General features: G+C 42.8%; 1 protein-coding gene across 2 annotated transcripts in view; it reads right to left on the minus strand.

Moving 5' to 3' along the window:
- Positions 1-19217, minus strand: part of LOC109866641 (calcium-binding mitochondrial carrier protein Aralar1-like) — a 20771-nt gene extending 1554 nt beyond the window's left edge. The window contains exons 1-17 of one of the 2 annotated variants that reach the window (XM_020455421.2): positions 19116-19217; positions 18524-18577; positions 16227-16369; positions 15446-15561; positions 13935-14074; positions 11109-11255; positions 10884-11022; positions 10377-10470; positions 9750-9834; positions 8416-8500; positions 7298-7456; positions 6358-6410; positions 6064-6144; positions 3144-3284; positions 1750-1888; positions 1309-1467; positions 1072-1162 (exon numbers count right to left, since the gene is read on the minus strand). In XM_020455421.2, the coding sequence (XP_020311010.1) occupies positions 1072-1162; positions 1309-1467; positions 1750-1888; positions 3144-3284; positions 6064-6144; positions 6358-6410; positions 7298-7456; positions 8416-8500; positions 9750-9834; positions 10377-10470; positions 10884-11022; positions 11109-11255; positions 13935-14074; positions 15446-15561; positions 16227-16369; positions 18524-18577; positions 19116-19127 (1838 nt within the window). In that variant the 5' untranslated portion in view covers positions 19128-19217. Of the gene's footprint in view, positions 1-1071; positions 1163-1308; positions 1468-1749; positions 1889-3143; positions 3285-6063; positions 6145-6357; positions 6411-7297; positions 7457-8415; positions 8501-9749; positions 9835-10376; positions 10471-10883; positions 11023-11108; positions 11256-13934; positions 14075-15445; positions 15562-16226; positions 16370-18523; positions 18578-19115 lie in introns of those variants that run through there. The other variant, XM_031795065.1, reaches the window with a different exon arrangement.
- Between the last annotated feature and the right edge of the window lie 579 nt (positions 19218-19796).

Genomic DNA, 19796 nt, shown 5'->3' on the forward strand with positions numbered 1-19796 from the left:
TGCCGTGTTCAAAACAACTGGAAACTTGGAACTAGGAAATCTCAGACTTCATTGAGTTTGAACAGCCAGCCAACTCGGAATTCCAAGTCGGGAACTCAAGCCTCTTTCTGGAGCTCCGACCTGAAGATCACTGACGTCATGATTCAACCTTGTTTTTTTCTGAGTTCCCAGTTGTCTTGAAAGCACCATAAATCCAGAGAATGCCAGACTTTGTTTCATGACTAAAACAAGAAAAACGGCTGCGCCACCTTCCTGTTCAAGTGAACACAGCAGAACGGTGAGTCCAAAAATGTCTTGTATTCTGCTGCATAAATTATGTAATATGCCAGGGAGATATGTATACTGTAGCTAAGAAAGTAATACTAAGTGTATGTTGTGTAGTAAACTGTTAGTAGCCCATGTGCCTCACTCTAATAATTTGGTCCCTTCCCCCTTCATAACTTAGCCTACCGTTCTGACTTCGTGGTGCACATGTAGCCTGTTTTAGAGAATTGTAATAATTTAATATTGTAAGAGCTTTCATTGTCTGCTTATCTGCCCCCTTTTTTTATCCTACGGTTCTGACTTGTCCTGAATTCTGAAAGTGCTGAACAAATAGTTGATAGCTATGTCCGTCCTTGCTCGCTCATTAATGTCTTAATCAAAATTACGGATTGCCTCTTATGCGATCGTCGTTCCCTTATGCCATAGTTTGTACATCTAAATTGTCAGTAGAAACCACATTTGTTTAAGCAAGTCAGCCGTATCCGCTATGTTTTTTAAAAAGGCAGTAAATGAGGCTGAATGAACTGTTTCACTGCCAGAAACGTGTCTGCTGATAACCAGGTGTAGCGGTGGTAAGGATTCACTCCATGGTGCTGAAAAGAAAGCTCTGCTGTTGGGACAGATTTATGTAGGCCTTAACAGTTTGTGGGCACCATTTGTCACGGTTATAGTGCAATTAATGTATTGTTTAGTGTTGTGTTGTGTAGTGGCTTTGCTAGCATGCATCCCCCATTTGTTTGTTTTGTTTGCCCTACCAAGATTTACATACTAAAATTGCCACTGGGTGAACCAGACAGAAATACTCACTGTCCTCCAAAGTCAATGTAGAACCATCTCTGCAAGAGTTCATAAGTCACCAAGGTTACACCAAACTGTGGCGAGGACCTGCAGACACGGGCTGGTGGGAGAGACTTTGAAATTACAATGTGGGATTTCACATTTTTCTCTGATGTTTTCAAGAGAGCAATTATGGGAGCCAAGGAGTGCCTCATTTCCCGGTCATGAAACTGCTCATTTGTGGAGCGCACGCATGTGTGTGCTTACCTCCTGCTCCTTTCCACAGGGCCCTGAAGCCCTCCTCAGCAATGATCTTCCTGAAGCAGTCTATGACTCCGTTGTATGTGGTCTGGCCTGCGCGGGCTGCCACCTGGAGCCTGGTCTTGATGACATCAGCAGGGGTCACCAGGGAGGCAGCAGGTATACCTTAGGAGGTGTTGCACAACCCACATAATGAGTCATTCTCACTATGCAGGAATAGTATCACCACTGATGGCAAGCAGAGTAGTACAACGCCAGGTTTAAAATAGAAAAGGAATAGAATGTCCAGTCGTTTACTGTACATATTTTTTTAATCATATATAGAATATATATGATAAAACATTCAATTGATTGAAGCATTTATTCAGGCCTCTAGTATACTATACTATACTATGTCTATAGGTTGAGATGGTGAGGTTTGCAGCAATGGTTGTTAGTGCTAGCTACCTGCTATGGCACCAGCAGTGAGCAGCTGCAGAGGTCCAATTCTGCCCTGTTCGTCTGCAAACTCAGCCTTGGTGTGGGCGTACACAGGGAAGTAGATGGCAGAGAACGGGATGTCACGCAGAAAGCAGGCTTTCGCTCCCTAGGACACACAAACACAAAAGGATTTATTTTATATAACCCAAAATGACTACACCTGCAAAAATATCGCATTTTCAGTTTTATTTATTTCACCTTTATTTAACCAGGTAGGCTAGTTTTAGAACAAGTTCTCATTTGCAACTGTGACCTTGCCAAGATAAAGCAAAGCAGTTCGACACAACAACACCGTTACACATGAAATGTACAGTACATGAAATGTAAAATGCATTTGGACCTGCCTGAATTTCTGTAAGATATTTGCTTAGGATAATGCTTACCGAGTGCTTTAAAAAATATATTCTATACTAGTAATACTGTATAGAATATTGCACAGGTTTATTTGGAATCATCAACTACAAATGAGTTAAGTGGTGTAGACATCTGGTCTCATTAGTCCAGATTTGGACTACTGTACTGAATATTGTAATGTACTGAATATTGTAATGTACTGAATATCTTCCAAAATATGATTGACCCTGATGGTGGAGAAGGTAGGGCAGTGGTTGAGGCGGCCGCTGTGGCTTTGGGATCATCTGGCCTGGGAGCTCCAGTGGATTATTGTTGGCAGGCTGTGAGCCTCAGCCAACCCACAGAGGAACCTGGCGGTGCGGTTGATCACAGCAGGAGCCAGAAGGCCCTCAGGCAGCGCTGCTCCCCCCATGGTTCCCCCGGGGCCCCCAGAGAACTCCCTCCCTCCCAGCCCAGCACAGTCTCTCAGACACACACACACAGAGACTACATTAACATGGACCCATGGTCTACTGGGCCCATCCACAGGGAGGAAGTCAGTCACTTTTAACAAGCTCCACATTGTCTGCTACTCATTAAAATATGAACCATGAACACATTACTTGAGATGTAAGTAAACCGACTAGAACTTGGAAAGGAGCAGTAGCTAAGCATAATTTACTGTTGGTTGTTGGCAGCTGTGGTCTCTCTGCATGTTAAACACTGTTTTGGAAAGAAATAATATGATTGTAACAATCAGTAGGGAATCTAGCTAGTCATCCTACTGCAGACTGCGCCTGCTCATCAGAACTCTCATATTGCAAAAGTGTCTTATGTAATATCAGCATTGATACACAGTCATACAGTATTTATTGTTCAACACCACTGCAACATAAACTGTTAAACTACCACATAAACTACGTCACCTTGCGGGTTACATCATGCAGGGGTTATTAACTTAGGCTATAACAGAGGTTTTAAGAGGTGATGTGGTAAGTGAAGCTGCTGATGCAGAGGGGTTTACTCACTTTGTAGAGGCCAAAGAGGCCCAGGTCCCTGACCACGGTCAGGGCACCGACCCTGCGGGCCGTGGTGATCTCTCCGGCCACCTGGAGACGGATCTTGACTATCTCCAGAGGGTTGGTGAAGATCACCTGGGATCCTCCAGCCTGCAGAACACAACTCAGGTTGAGAGTGAGAAGAAACAAATGGTACATGTCACAGTGCATCCGTAACTGAAGCGTGATAAAATCGTAGGTCTCAATCTGCAGAACCAATTTTATACACTATTTTTTGTCTTTCTTTCTGTAGTACTTTGTCGCACAAACAAAATCTATAATTATAATGAAAAACAAATGTAATCACTTACAGTAAGTAAATCAAGACAATCATACATGTTTTGTTTTTACTTGTGTCCCATGATTAGGAAGGGGTTAATAGGTTTTACAACATCTCAGGGGTCAGCCTGTGGTGAGGATGATAATGTCTAAGCATTTCACCCCAATAAGCATTTTCAAATTAGCTTGGTAAACTCAAACACAAAATACACTCTTTTCAAGTGCTGATATCAAGCTGTCAGAAAGTGGCCTTGATGAGAGCAGGAGAAAGAAACAAGCAGGCATTGAGGGAGGAAACAGTGGGGTCAGGGAGGAACAGGCAGGGTGCGAGGAGAAGCCTTGCTTATGGCTGGAAGGCCCTGACCCCGGCAACAGCCCTCTGCCCCTTCCCTCTCCCCCGGGCACCTCCTGTGGAGGGGTGAGTGGCCCAGCCCAGCCTCGCCCCGCACACTTCCCCAATTCACCCCACTCCCAGGGGAGAGCGTTGAATCACACTGCTCTGCTCAGGGCCCTGGCAGGGACGCCCCAGGGTGCAGCCACTCTGACTCTGGCACATTTATCACCCTCCCCAAATCGAATCAGGCCCCTGGATGCCTGCTGGTGACATAGAGGGCAGGGGTCCTATCTGTAAACATCCGAGCGCTGTCCTAAAAAAAGCTCAGGCACATTTAGTCATTTTCAAAGTGGAAGGGGAAGATCCGCTACTCTGAAGATTTATGCATTCATCCCTCTGTCCCTATCTCCTTTATCTTTTCCACAGCCAGGAGGGATAACATTACAGTCCATCTCCACAAACTAGTAAAACATTTGCCTTCTACAATGTGAAACCACTTTACACGAAGACCACGTTCATCTGATGTGCAAGAAATTGATACTATGGGAAGAATCTAGCATTAAAAAAATATACATAGTATATTATATACGATAATATTGCTGGGTGGAGTCCTTCACCAGAACTAGGTTACCATAATCTAAAGTTCTAGATGGCATGCTATACTCCCGAGTGGATATTCACGTCATAAAAAGGAATTTCCCTCGACCACACCCACACATTGGGGAAAACCAAATTATTTCCCATTCACCCCACATTGTAAAAGTCTACTTCGTTTCTTGTTATACAAATACAATTAAAAAAATTATGCAGAAAAGCTGCTGTGTTGTTCAATGTACATGTAACCGGGTCAAAAATCCTCACTTATGAATCGCAATGCTCCCACGTAGGGAAATAGAGCCTGCAAGAAGAGCCCTGTGGCTTCAGGCTATTCGGCATGGGAGAGTGGGAAATGTGAGGACCCGGTGTCCAAGTAGGTTACACGTAGCTACAGTATGTGTGGAAAACATTTGATCACAGATAAGACATTTAACTTGTTTACTACTGTCCATTTGTAACTCCACTCACTACTTGTAGCTGAATCGTTTTTTTTTTGTTGAGTTGTTGTTCTTGGCTAGCTTAAGTTCCAGTCGGTAGCTAGCTAGCACTGTCACTCACGTGGCTGCTAGCACCGTCCTGAAGCCCTACAATATTACGTTTTTATAAGTAGTGAGAACCCTCTGGAGCAGGCAATGTTGAAAAGTACGTTTTAGACACGCACTTTTTTTAGATGTAGTTTTGTAATTGACTTAAAACAAGCCGACAAGAAAATTGCATTTGAAAAGGGTCAAGTTTTTGCTGTGAACCAATGGGGTAACCTAAAACAGGTTGTTTTCCCTACAGGCGGGCATTCTATCTAATACCGCCTGGGACTATGCTTGTTGTTGTACATGTATGGTGTATGGAACTGTGGTGCCTATGCCAGATCAGGCCTCAGGTATGTGCAGTCCTGTCAAACTCAATCACAGTGAGGTAAAGCCAGCTCCATCCAGGGCCCTCCAGGCCTTCTTCCTCCAATTACAGGCTGACAGAGGTCACAACCCTGCAGACCCTGCCCTCCGTAGGCAACCTGCAGGCTCTCTTCCCTGCCCTGTCTGTTTCGTTTCACTTAGACTCATTTAGCAGAGGTAGGGTGATGGAATTACACGCTTTAATCCACCAATGCACTCACCAAACGTTACAGCGTGCCAAATTACCACGCAGAGGTAAAAAATTGTCCATTCACAGACATAATTTCTCAAATTGTGCCCAATTAGAGAGTTCAGAGACCCAAGAGCACCTTTTTATCAAGCTCCGCCACTTATTTAGGATGTCAATACACCGGCAGGAAACTTGAATTAGAGCTTAAATTCATATACAATAATTCAATGTCCGTAATTCAAATTGAAGATGAAAAGCTTATAATTGTAGATCCAGATCAGTCAGAAATAATTAAGCTAAACCTTAAAGTTGAAGGGGTTGGAAAACCACAAAAAATGTCCCCCCTTAGCTCAATATCTGGAATCCACAATTTACACCCATGAGATGCCAAATGTTCATAAATTGAAAGAGAAAATCTTAAATCATGTTTTAGTTTCAACAAAAATCTTGTTTCAGTTCCCCCACATCGAGATCAATTAGATTTAAACGAGTCAATGTAGCAGCTGCCAACGCTTTTGCTTTGCATGAAGCACACGCCTTTTCAGCCCTCACTCTGTAGAGACAGACTGTCTACGAAGACATCCTCACACCAATACTTACAGTGGCACCAGCCAGGACTTCTGCAAACAGGGGAATGGTGTTGTCCTCTGTGGTGAATTTGTCTCTTACAAAGTCATTCATCTGTGAGAAAAGAGAATGAGGCAAGCACAACGCTTACCTTTAGAGAAAGAAATCCTCAAAGAGAATGACAATGAGTGCATCTAGTCACGCCTTGGATTTTGGAAGACATTGTATTTTCTGTGAGACTGTATTCATATTTAACATACAAATGGTACAACCTTTCCTTATTGTGCAATAAACATGAAGGCACTCTGCGGGTTTGTAATGACTTGCCGTGAGTTTGATAGCTTTCTCTGGGGCAACACCGATAAGCTGTGGTACGAGACCTGCAAAACAGTATTCATGGAGACCATTTAGATGACCTGACAGAGGAAGACACTCCGACTGGCAATGAATACTTCCATTGCCAGTTACATCAATGAAATCGGCATGATTCTTGTCCGGTTAAAATAAACCCATAAATATTTACAGATACGACTGCTACATCTGATGAACCAAACGACAATGCCTCCCATTGAAATGGACAAAAAGCTCAAATATGAAACTGGCAGTTGTATGGGCTCAACATTGTTGTGGCCTGATCCCAGTCTGGTGTGGAACAGAGAGAGCTGTGTGGCCTTGGTGGTGGGGGGGGCAGTGCTATAGCGCTGATAACCACCATACTGTTTCACCGTCCGTCCTTCAGCGAGCCAGATAAACTTCAGAAGGAGCTGCTGAGTGACTGCTTGTGGTATGCAGCCAGAAAACAGCCAACCGTGTCTGTCTCTCAGTCAATCACCCCTCTCATCAGCGTGGAAAGATAAAGAGGGAGGGGGAGAGCCAAGCAGAGAGGATAAACAAAGAGCTGCAGTGGCAGATGCAGCAGTAGATGGCAGTCTTGACTTCCTTCATCTGATAGCCCTCACTGTGGCAGTGTTATATATATATATATCACAAGCCTTCAGCAGCGTTATCACCACACTGGAAAACATAGATCTGACACTACTACAGGAGTTATTTTACCTCTGGGATGTTTTCAGCTAGCTAAGTAATGACAATGTGACCTTCCATAGACTTGGTCAATTTAGAACAGTCAAATTATTCTGTTATTATGCAAAACATGTTGATGATGATACTGGCACAAAAATGTGTTTTGCCACCATTTGCCGCCGGACCAGATGACAGTATCTAGCATTACATAATAGAAACGCATTCACCAGGCTTTAGTTTATACCTCTGTAGAATCCAAAGAATCCCTCATATCGGAGCACTTTCTTGGCACAGTCAAAGCTATTCTTGTACATGAGCTCTCCTACGAAGGAGCTGGTGGAGCGCTGGTTCTGCATACGGGTCTTCACCAGGTCAATGGGGTACACAGCTGTCGCACCCGTGGCTGCAAATCACACATGTCAATCAACACACCATCAACATACTGCATTCACACCATCAACAAACTGCATTCACACCATCAACATCCTGCATTCACACCATCAACATACTGCATTCACACCATCAACATACTGCATTCACACCATCAACATACTCTTGTTGGTGATAATATCCTATGATTTTCATATATTCAGACACAGCAAATATCTTTATCATTATTTTAACTATTTAGCCGATCGTTTTTAGGTGGGGTATATTTAAATATTGGTGTTTTAGTGTGTTGCTTCAGTGATAAATAGTGAGATGTGGGCATATAAAGAAGTTAAAAACAGTCATTAGGCCCAGACAGAGTAGTGACTATTTAGGAGTCTGCAGGAGAGCCGTAGTGTAGAGGGTGTCTACTGTCTGAGGAGGCAGCCATGCAGCAGGTTGCCCTAAATGCAGCTCTTAGCCACAGCGGCTTGTCATGTCTTGTCTCTGACATCAAAGGCCCTGTAATGACTCAGGCTCTCAAGCATGCAGAGAGCTCTCTCACCCTTCGTCAGCAAGAGAGGGTGAGAAAGGTCTCATTATCGCCATGGAGAGCCGCCGTCTTCACAATGCTTCACAAGACTTCTGACCCTCAACTGTCCATTGATCATTCAGAACTGATCACCCCCTCCTGAGCTGCTAGATCAAAGACCCACTGAGACAGTAGGCTCTTAGAATGTTGCATGTTGGTTTCACGCACGAACATCTCAATGGCTGTTATATTAGTTCCTCCCAGTGTAATTAGACAGAGATTCCAGTGCGGTTCCGGAAGATTTGTGTCATTCCAAAGCTCCGGCTCCAAAGACAGCCTGGAGCCACCAGTGGCACAGCAGCACAATGGGCAGACCGGCCCCAGGGCCTCAGTGCGCCAGTCTGACCGGCTTGGGTTACCCCTCAGTGGGCCCAGGTCTCCGTCGCAGACATGTCACTCACCTCCAGCGAGTGCGCCCAGACCGAACCTGTAAGCAGACTCTGCAGCCTGGAGCAAGACGGACCGATGAGGATCCCCATGAGCTTGCTGTGGAGGGAGAAAAGACACCGATGTGGAGAAAGACGGGGGATCAGAACACCAGGAAAGAATCGACTTCTATTAAACTGTAGTGAACCAGATACATTGTGGAAAGAAAAACGTTATGGGCCACTCAACAGAGGAGGAAAGCTATGGAATGTAGACATCTCGTCGTGGTATAAGTCTTATTCATAAGCCAGTATTGTATGTCACCGACATAGACACTCAGGCTACGGATACAGTAAATGGCTGTGTAGGAGAACTCTCCAGGGCTATCCATTGATTACGATGGAGCTAGGCAGAGGCTGGAAGCTAAGGGTTTTCCTTAAAAAAAAAAAACTAAGCATGATTTTGCATTATCTGTCTCCATCTCTGGTTTGGTTCATGATCTTGAAAGTGGAGCCTCTTTGTTTTCTCTGTGGTGCCATGTAACAGATTAGTCCCACAAGCCTTTCCCATGTAGAGATAAGCATCCACATGAATTATTACATTGGCTGAGTAACAGTTGGAGTGTGTCTGCCCTCCTTGGGGCAGTGAGCAACATCTCCCAGACCAGGCCCTTCCTCCTACCCAGCTGCTTTCACTGAAGGCAGCATGCTAATGAGATCGAGGCCTTGATCAAAAGGTTTAAGCAATTACCCTACTTCCAGAAATGGCGGACCTGAGAACGCCAACATGTTCGTGTCTTTCCCTTTTCCCAAAATCACATTCCAGACCTCCGAGCAAAAGTCCCGGAACATTGAGTGGACCTGGGCCTGACCACAGTCCGATTTACAGAGCTGTGTCGTCTGGAAAGACAGGAACTATTTCCACCTCCTCCCTCCCAGAGCCACCTCTCGCCAGCACACTCACCATGCTCCTAGCCTCCTACTCTAAACAGACCTAGCCAGAGGCTTCATACACCAGCAGACTCATGGAAAGCCACCCTGATAAAAGCATCCTATTAGATTCTCAGGTGTATGATTGCGTCTGATGTATATGTCTACACTGAATAAAATGGGACAGGCTTTTAGAAAAAGGGAACATCGCAACAATCCATTCGTCTTTTGTACCTGTAATTGGGGGGGGGGGCTTTTATCCTAGGTGGTGTAATGCACATTCACAAAGAAAGAGAAAACATCAGCACTCTGCTAATTCCATCATTGAACACTCCCTTTCCTTGCTCTTTAATAAGAAAGCATGGTGGGGGAACAGAAGGGATGCAGCAAATAAAAGGCAGCAGGTAAGCGCCATGTGGACAGTCATTCAGGCAGGGTACCTGTCTTTGGATCTCAGCCAGGTGGTATGGGAGTGCGCCTTCCTCCAACGGTGCTATCCTCTCGATGTCCGCCAAGTTGAGCTTTCTTCAGAACAGCAGGGGAGAATCACAATGTTACGCCAGGAGTAGCAAACACAGCATAGCATCCCTCACACGGAGTTGATGCACGATTTTCCACAGACATTTTATGGCCATATAACTTGAGGTTGTTGCTGGTTTAATATGAGTTTGTATACACAACAGACAAACAAAGCTGGATACATGCCCACAACTCAAGCAGTAAATGAAGCTCTCTTAATGCCAGTGAGACACAGATATTCCCTGCTGGCATCATAAAGTCCGCATGCTTAGATTTATTTTGCACATCAACCAGTAGAGCCACTATTGCTAAACTGAATAGGTAATAACTTAGAATTTACTTCTAATAAATATAGCTATAACTTTTTTTTTCCATTCACAGATTTATTGAAAATAGTTTTTCTGATTAATGTGTTAAGATATTTTGAATTCATGTGGAGGACAGTAATTCAATTTTTGGCAGGTCAAATGCCACGTTGTATGGTTGTGAGTAAAAACCACAACGCAGCGGTGATGTGTCACTGAGACTGGAGAGAGTTTGAACCTTACCCAGAATGAGCGTAAAGGCCGGAGAGCTGGTACAGGATGTCAATTTCCATTGGATTGATCTGACCAAACTTGTTGGCAGCACTAACAAACTCCTCTGTGGTACAATACGGAGCAGAGGGAGGCATGTTATGTAAGAAAAACCAGACAGGGGGTCACTTATTAAGACTAAATATTTAGAGACACAGTGGGTGGGTAGGCCTGCTGCAAGGATAACCAACCACATCAGCAGTACAGTCTAAAGGTGAAAGGGTAAACTCCTATAATACAGGTAACTAATCACCATCAGGACAGGGCAACTATTCATTCCACAGATCTAAGGGAACAGACTAAACTAATAAAACAGAATATTACAGTGTACATTTACCTTATTTACTTAGAGCTAGGGTAACATGTTCTTGTGTTTCCTGACACCATTCTGCCAAGAGAGGTGAAACTCCCATGACGGTACTGTACAGCCTCAGTTCATGTTTGAAATCACATTTCCTCACTTGAGCAGGACTAGGCTACCTTTGGTGACGAGGGTATCCTTGTATGGTCCGGCTAGTGTGCTGTAGACCTTGCGGATCAGCTCCATGTTGTTAAGGAGGGCGTTGAAGGCATTGAAGTAGGAGAAGCTCACCATGTGGGAGGTGCTGCCTCCAGCGGCCTAAAGGGGAGAGGAACAGACACTGCGGTCTCATCGTACAATCATCTCATGTTGAAACTGGGAGACCATAGCTGTCTCTAACTCACTGAGACCAGGTTCTCCTCCACAAAGGGGGTGAGCATGTGGTGGCGGATGGTGGCCATGATGTCGCTGAAGTCCATGGCAGAGATGGTACCGCTCTTGCTCTTATCCTTCTGGGCAAAGGCCTGGCGGGCATGCTCCAACTGCAGCTCCTACAATGAAAGGAAAGATAGAAAGAGCAGGCTCTTGTGACAAAAGACAAGTCAAATTACCAGGGATGAAATGGAACATTGGGGGGAAAAAACATGGTGTTGGATGATGTGGGATACTGCTTGGCACATGTGGAAGCATCAGATGAGATAGTGTTAGACCCTGGCTCTTGTAATCACAGCTGTCTCTCAGGAGTCTTGATGAAAACCATGTCCCCCTGAAGTCTGATCTCAAGTCTGTGCAGGAGAGCAGGCAGGTGTGTCCGGAGGAGCACAGGGATGATTCAATAGGACAGCCATGCAATCAGAGGGGAAGCAGGGGTACCACTGACCCAGGGTCAGCACTGCTGTCAAAGCTGATCACATACTACCAGCAGATCCCTCTCATCTACATAACTCATCAGGCCATAGCAGAGTACAGCCCATCATGACAATGGTAACATTTTATACTGTATACTTTTATTCCACATCTTGTAAGAGTTGGGGAATACTTTGGTACCCAAATCCAGGTACTGTACTAGGCTGCTGCCCTATTGAGGGCTATTGCAGCACATATGCTACAAATAGTGATGTTTTTTATTTTATTCCGGTTAGACAATTCTGAGAACTATGGAACCTCCACAAGGTGGCAGGACATATTCTGCAACAACAACAAAACACTAAACTTTCAGCAGTTTTGTTTATGACTATATTGGATTTAGCTGAATCACATTCAACAATCTATTAGCAGGAAACAATATTGCAAAACATCAGCAGTGAAATAACAGCTAAAGCAAATGTTGTTTTGAATGAAAAGGGTTGCACACAAGAATCCTTGACGCGCTAGTGGGAACCCTTAGTCAACCATGATCCACCGCAAACTGCTATGAGGGTTTACACACAGTAGAGTAGTGGAACTACAGCCAAGCCCTTCCAAGTCCCAGACCACCCAGCTGCATATAAACCCACAAACCCCATCATTCCAAACAAGCTACGTCCACAGCCATACTACTGGCTTTATGGCCCTCGCTGTTTCTGTGATTACATATGTGTTACAGCTTTAATACATTACATAATTGTGTATTTGTTATGCTATTATAATCGGCCCATGTCTATCTAAACCAGAGATGTTCAATTCCGGTCCTGGAGTGCTCGAAACACTTCTGTTTTTTGATTCTACCTGGTAGTTAATTGCACTCACCTGGTGTCCCAGGTCTGAATAAGTCCCTTAAGAGAAAGAGAGGCTTAAAACCAGAAGTGTTTCGGCACTCCAGGACCGACATTGGACAGCCCTGATCTAAACCATGATAGAAAAATAACTTCCTGCATGCAAGTGATTAAAAAAAACATTTGTAAATTATTCAGACCCTTTGACTGTTTCCACATTTTGTTATGCTACAATCTAATTCTAAAATTGATTAAATTGTTTTTTCCCCTGATCAATCTACACACAATACCCCATAACGACAAAGCAAAAACAGGTTTTTCTAAATTTTTGCACATTTATTACAAATTAAAAACCAGAAATATCACATTTACATAAGTATTCAGACCCTTTACTCAGTACTTTATTGAAGAACCTTTGTCAGTGATTACAGACTCGAGTCTTCTTGGGTATGACGCTATGAACTTGGCATACCTATATTTGGGGAGTTTCTCCCATTCTTCTCTGCAGATCCTCTCAAGCTCTGTCAGGTTGGACGGGGAGCGTCGCTGCACAGCTATTTTCAGGTCTCTCCAGAGATGTTCGATCTGGTTCAAGTCCGGACTCTGGCTGGGCCACTCAAGGACATTCAGAGACTTGTCCCGAAGCCACTCCTGCGTTGTCTTGGCTATGTGATTAGGGTCGTTGTCCTGTTGGAAGTTGAACCTTCGCCCTAGTCTGAGGTCCTGAGTGCTCTGAAGCAGATTTTCATCAAGGATCTCTCTGTGCTTTGCTCCATTCATTTTTCCCTCGATCCCGACTAGTCTCCAAGTCTCTGCCTCTGAAAAACATCCCCAGAGCATGATGCTGCCACCACCATGCTTCACCGTAGGGATGGTGCCAGGTTTCCTCCAGAAGTGACGCTTGGTATTCAGGCCAAAGAGTTCAATCTTAGTTTCATCAGACAAGAGAATCTTGTTTCTCATGGTCTGAGAGTTCTTTAGGTCCCTTTTGGCAAACTCCAAGTGGGCTGTTATGTGCCTTTTACTGAGGAGTGGCTTCCATCTGGCCAATCTATTTATTTTATGTTATTTATTAACTAGGCAAGTCAGTTAAGAACAAATTCGTATTTACAATGTTGGCCTACACAGGCCAAACCCTAACCCGGTTGACTCTGGGCCAATTGTGCGCCGCCCTATGGGACTCCCAATCACGGCCGGTTGTGATACAGCCTGGAATCAAACCAGAGTCTGTAGTGACACCTCGGCACCTGAGCTCAATTTCGAGTCTCATAGCAAAGGGTCTGAATGCTGAATACTAAATAAGGTATCTGTTTTTATTTTTACATACATTTGCAAAAATGTCTAAAAACCTGTTTTCGCTTTGTCATTATGGGGTGTTGTGTGTAGATTGATGAGGGGAAATTTATTTAATAAATTTTAGAATAAGGCTGTAATGTAACAACATGCAGAAAAGGGGAAGGGGTCTGAATACTTTCCCGAATGCACTGTATTTGTACGGTTCATAAGGTGTCTAGTAATGTCTACTCTATACTGTACCTGCAGAAACTGGGTGAACTCCAGATAGCTGAGGTTCTTCTTTCTGTCACTGCCAAAATGGAGCCTGATAAACTCACAGTCCCAGTTGAAGGGGATGTGGTGGTGCACTGTGGTCTGGCTGAAGATGTCTCGCACATTGGCTGCCAAATGAGAGATGGATGAGTAACATCAAGAGATTGAAAAAACAAAACAACCATACAATATACAGTGGGGTTTGAAATGACTGACACCCTTGTTAAAGATATGCAAAAATGACCTTATCAAGTCAATGAAAAGTGAGCTACTGTATATTGTATGCCAAAACTAATGTGAAATTATATAATTTTATTATATTCTGAATTATAGATTTTGTTTCAAAAGTATGTATTTTTTTCTCTCAAAAAGGTAGAGGTCAAAAGTATTGACACCCCTGTTTTAAATAACTTTCAATATCTTTTCTAAAATGTTTTATGAGTTGGAGAACACATTGGGAGGGATGTTAGACCATTCCTCCATACAGAATTCTTACAGATCACTGATGTCCTTCGTCTGTGCTTATGGAATGCCCTCTTCAATTCCAACCACAGGTTTTCAATGGGTTTCATGTCCGGAGACCGAGATGGCCATTGCAAAAGGTTGATTTTGTGGTCAATTAACCATTTCTTTGTGGATTTTGATGTGTGCTTGCGGTTATTGCCTTGCTGGAAGATACACTTTCTCTCAGCAATTGTATTAGTATAAAATAATAGAATTTCCACAATTTCTTGAGCATCCAATATAGCTCAGTATTTTAATTATTTATTTTATGCTTATCTTTATTAATGGTGCCAATCATTTCAGACCCCACTGTATGGCCCTATCTCATATCCTGGGAACCTGATATGCACAGAGACGGAATATGGCCTAGCTGACAATCCCAGTGCCTTCATATTGTGTGAGTTCTAAGCAGATCTAGGTCATTCTGTGTCTGAGCACTGCCTTCCATTTTCTATCGCCTTCATGGGGGCCCGCGCTGCACAATGTGTGCACAATGAGCATTGCAACAGCTCTTTTTCCCCTGTTTTTGTGACACACTGGATTCATCTCTCCCCCTGTCAGATGGGACTTGTTATGATGTGGTATTACCCACAGCTCGCTCAGAGCTGGGACAATTCTTATCTTAGAAGAGACCTCTAGAATAGAAGCAGCTGACTGACAGACCCTATACTACTCTGCAGTCTCCAGAAGTCCAGTATAGAGAGACACACTAGTGCACAAATGGAATACACATTGAGCACTAGGAGTAACATGAGACCTACATTCATTTTCTACACTGAAACAGCTATGTAGCACTTTTTTTACCAAAGGTCCTAGGTTATAAATAAGATATAGTAATCTTGTGTTATCCACTTCTTGCATAGAGATCTTGCACAATGGGAAAGTGTGTGGTTATTGCCCTAAGGTAAAAGCTCTAATGATGCTGTCCCCATTACCTATGACATGGTTATGACATGAAGCAGACACCAGGTCACCGGGCATCCCCATGTACATACCAAATGAGATGTCCCCTGTGCCAGTCTTGTCAAACAACTGAAAGGCAACTATGAAAAGGGCATCCGGGACACACAGAATCGATTCAAAGGCCAGAAACTCCTGGAAAGAGATCAGTCTGTTTGGACAAGAAAGAAAGAGTACTATCTGAAAAAAAGGACATGTCCCTACAAAGCCCAAAGAACATCAGCAACTCAAATTTTCACTTGAGCACACCAATAACTGTAGCCTACCAGATTCGTTTACATGAACGTTCACGTAAAGTTCAAGTATAAAATTGTATTTTGCCCATATTTATAACATGCTCTACAGTCTACAGTATAATGTGGATAGGAACGTGCTGTTTAGTGCTATTTCAACAAGATGCTTTCTCGAGTCTTCGGCATTATGCAAATAATATATCCGCTTATCTTATCAGGTGGATATTCAATCAAACAAGCATGGGTGTTAAACAACTGATAAAGATGGATATTCAGGCAATCTGTGAACAACCTTGTGACCAATCATTAACTTAACTTCTCCTTGCTACGGATTTCTCTTCACGACGCCAATACATGTAACATTGTGAACCCCATTGTGTGTATCAACATGGGTTACTTTGGGATCCATGTAGGTAGTGGAACTGTCATCGAAATATGTTATGATCCTTTTTTTTCCTCACAAAAAATCTAAATTCCATTTTCGCTGTATGATGTCTTGAAGGACCTCTTGTTTAAGTCCTTCTATAGTAAGGTTACTATTAGTAACGGTCATCCACCTCACCCGTAGTGGGAGCAGACTTACCCATCCTTGCTGGTGTCGGCTACTCCAGCGATCAGCTGCACAGTCTTGCGGTTGTGGTCGGGCTGGTTGTGCAGACCCAGGAAGTTCTGCACAAAGTCCCTGGGGGACATGTAACGCACCCCATTCTCAACCACACTGGCATACTGAAGGGGAGACAAAAAAAATATAGGTTAGTGTTAAATATAAATGCTCAGAAACTCAACATACAAACTTATACTCATTACAAAACTCCCTCCTTGAAGTCCCTTTCCCAAAACAGCCCGTCTTTGTATTGCATCACTGTTCCCCCAACAGCTATCTGACATTTAAAAAAAAAACGTATGACAATAAATGATTTGTTCAGACAACCTGATGCAGTGTCTGTCAAAGCAATGCATTTTGTCTCCGTAGTTATGCTTAGAGTGATTAATATTAATCCCATCATGTACTTTTCAGACATCGCATCAAAGCTAGGCAAAAATATCAGAGTTCAAAACAATCTTGTTTTTGCAATTCATCGTATTCTATTAATTTCTTTGAGTTGTTGCAGTGAGTAAACAGACTTCAAATTTGCTTTCAAAACACTTCAAGACACTTTCAAGCTTTATAATACCTTATACAGAAAAATCTGGGAGATTTGTGGTTTAACCCACAATAAGCCAGCACAAGCTGTAGTATAGTGTAGGAAACCATCAAGGCAACAAAGCTTCCCAAACCACTATCATGTTAATTGTCACAATCATGTATGCAGATAAGTGCAGTGCAGTATACTATATTTAATATACAATATGGGATGTTTAAGTATAATGTAACAGATAAGTACTATAGCAGTGTATATAATGATATGTGACATTAGGGCTTTAGCTGTGGCAACGCAAGGGACTGCCAAGTCATCTGAAAAATATATTTCTCAATTAATCCATGTGCACTACTTAGAAAGAAAAAAGGAACAGCATTGTTTTGTTTCTGCTATGCTGCAAAACATGCAACCCATGCACTTGTGTTGCTACCTCTCATCTAGGCTTAAAGAAACAAAAGGTCAGTTTCAGAGTCAGGGTTGGGTTACAAGCTGGAGCACTGCATGAACTGGCAGCATAAAGGCCAGGCTCTGGGTGTACAGCCAAGGAAAGAGTGAGAGAGAGACCGAGAGAGAGCGAGCAAGAGAGAACTTCACAAAGAATGCATTTCAGACCACATCTCACTGCACACTCTTTCGTTAATATTTTAAGTGAAAGTATTAATTCCAAGCAATTTATTAACCCATTTCTTCACTCCATAATTTGGCATCAACTCAACGTCACAGTAAGCCTCAAGTGCTTCTTGATAAGATTAGGCAGGTTGGACAAAATGGCCCATTCATCCATTAATTAACTATATGTTTATGACTAATTATTGCATGTGTGTATTAGAACAGCTATGCCTAATATAAATTGGTGTGCGTTCAAGATAAATCAGTGCAGTGTTGTATGAAGAAAGAAGAAGATCCTAAAATAGTACAAGGTCAAAATAATAAGTCCCTCCTTGGCGCTATCTGTTGCTAGAGGCACATTTTCCTCCAATCAATGGCCTTACACCCTTCAACTTGGTACCATGCACAAGAATGCATGGTCCAAATTAGTAGCAAAAACAACTGATTCACCCAGACATCTGAAAATCCTAGCCAATGTCACAGCCTAAAAGAAGTCTGGGAAGGACAAATTCCTCTGTGAAGGCAATTCAGAATTAGTACAAGCATTTGTGTGACCTTTCCTTGTAGTATTCAACAGTAGACGCAACACACTCAGTGTATCTCTCCCTGTGTGTGTGTAACTGTGTGTGTGTCTGTGAGAGAGAGAGAGAGACTGCTGGCCTGCTGGCAATATATCATATTTGTTTAACTGTAGCTTTGCCATACAATCAAGGTTATAACCTTATACCATTGACGACAACCAATGTAAAGTTACATGCTGTTTTCAAATCAAAATTCAATCAAATGTTATTTGTCCCACGCACCAAATACAACTGGTGTAAAATGTACTGTGAAATGCTTGCTCATGAGCCCTTCCCAAAAACGCAGTTAAAAATAATAATAATACAAATTAAATTGTAACAAAAGAGGAATAAAATCAAATATACAAGAATGAAACTATATACAAGGAGTACCAGATCAATCTGCAGAGGTACAGTACAAGGTATCTAAGGTAGATATGTAAATGAAGGCAGGGTAGATAATAATACGAGTTGAACTGCTGCATTCAGACTAAAATAATATAAAGAATTGTGTTTTTAGTGCCATAGCAATATTGGGTTAAAGATCCACTTGTGAATGACAGTCTTACCTTCAGAAATATAGTCCTTAGTGCATTGGAATCGCCTCTTGCGGTTGTTTCTACCTAAAACATACAGTTGGAGTCATCAAAGCTAAACCCTGATGAATCTGGTAATGCAATGAGAGTTTGAGAATGACATAGGACGCAACGACTCTGCATTGGCTACAATGTAATACTATCATTACTGCAGAGAGTAATCGGTTGCTTGTCTCTGAAGTTTCGATGTTTGAAAAAGCAACACAGAACTCGTAGTCTACAGTTGAATATCAGCCCTGCCAGCAGCAACAGTCACCTTTGCCATTATCATTACTGAACCGGCTACTCGACCTTCACAGCAATAAACGTGTTATACTATTAAAGTAGCTGAACAACTTCCATTAGATCAGCAAACGAAAATCTGTAACAACGTAAACATTACTCAATTCGCTCTCCAAGGCCGACGTGCCCACGGAAAGATGCTGAAAGAGGACCATTCTGTTCGTTTAAAAAAAGTCAATAATATATGCTTCCGCATCAATAAGCTTAAGTCCTCATCCAAAATAAATAAACAACTTAAATACAGGTAATATTCATTTCTGATAGGAAATATTGACAGAGTCACCTTGACCGCCATGCTGGGTGTGACGTCACGTTGACTAGCAGCGCAGGCGCTTGGCTACTGTAGCCTTTGATTCTGGGATAACAGCATGACACGTTTGAAGATGACCTAAAACATACAGTTGGAGTCATCAAAGCCAAACCCTTATGAATCTGGTAATGCAATGAGAGTATGAAAATGACATAGGACGCAACGACTCTGCATTGGCTACAATATAATACAATCATTACTGCAGAGGGTAATCGGTTGCTTGTCTCTGAAGTTTCGATTTTTGAAAAAGCAATAACACAGGACTCATAGTCTACAGTTGAAAATCAGCCCTGCCAGCAGCAACAGTCACCATTGCCATTATCATTACTGAACCGGCTTCTCGACCTTCACAGCAATAAACTTGTTATACTATTAAAGTAACTGAATAACTTCCATTAGATCAGTAAACGACACGTTGTAACAAGGTAAACATAACTCAATTCTCTCTCCATATATGCTTCCGCATCAATAAGCTTAAGTTCTCATCCAATAGAAATAAACAACTTAAATACAGGTAATACTAATTTCTGATAAGAAATATTGGCAGAGTCACCTTGACTGCCATGCTGGGTGTGACGTCACGTTGACTAACATGCTGACCAGACCAGACACGTCGCGTGCGCGAGCGTCGCAAAATAAATTTAGAAATCCATG

Source organism: Oncorhynchus kisutch, linkage group LG2, assembly GCF_002021735.2.
Source record: "Oncorhynchus kisutch isolate 150728-3 linkage group LG2, Okis_V2, whole genome shotgun sequence".
NCBI classification, from domain to species: Eukaryota; Metazoa; Chordata; class Actinopteri; order Salmoniformes; family Salmonidae; genus Oncorhynchus; species Oncorhynchus kisutch.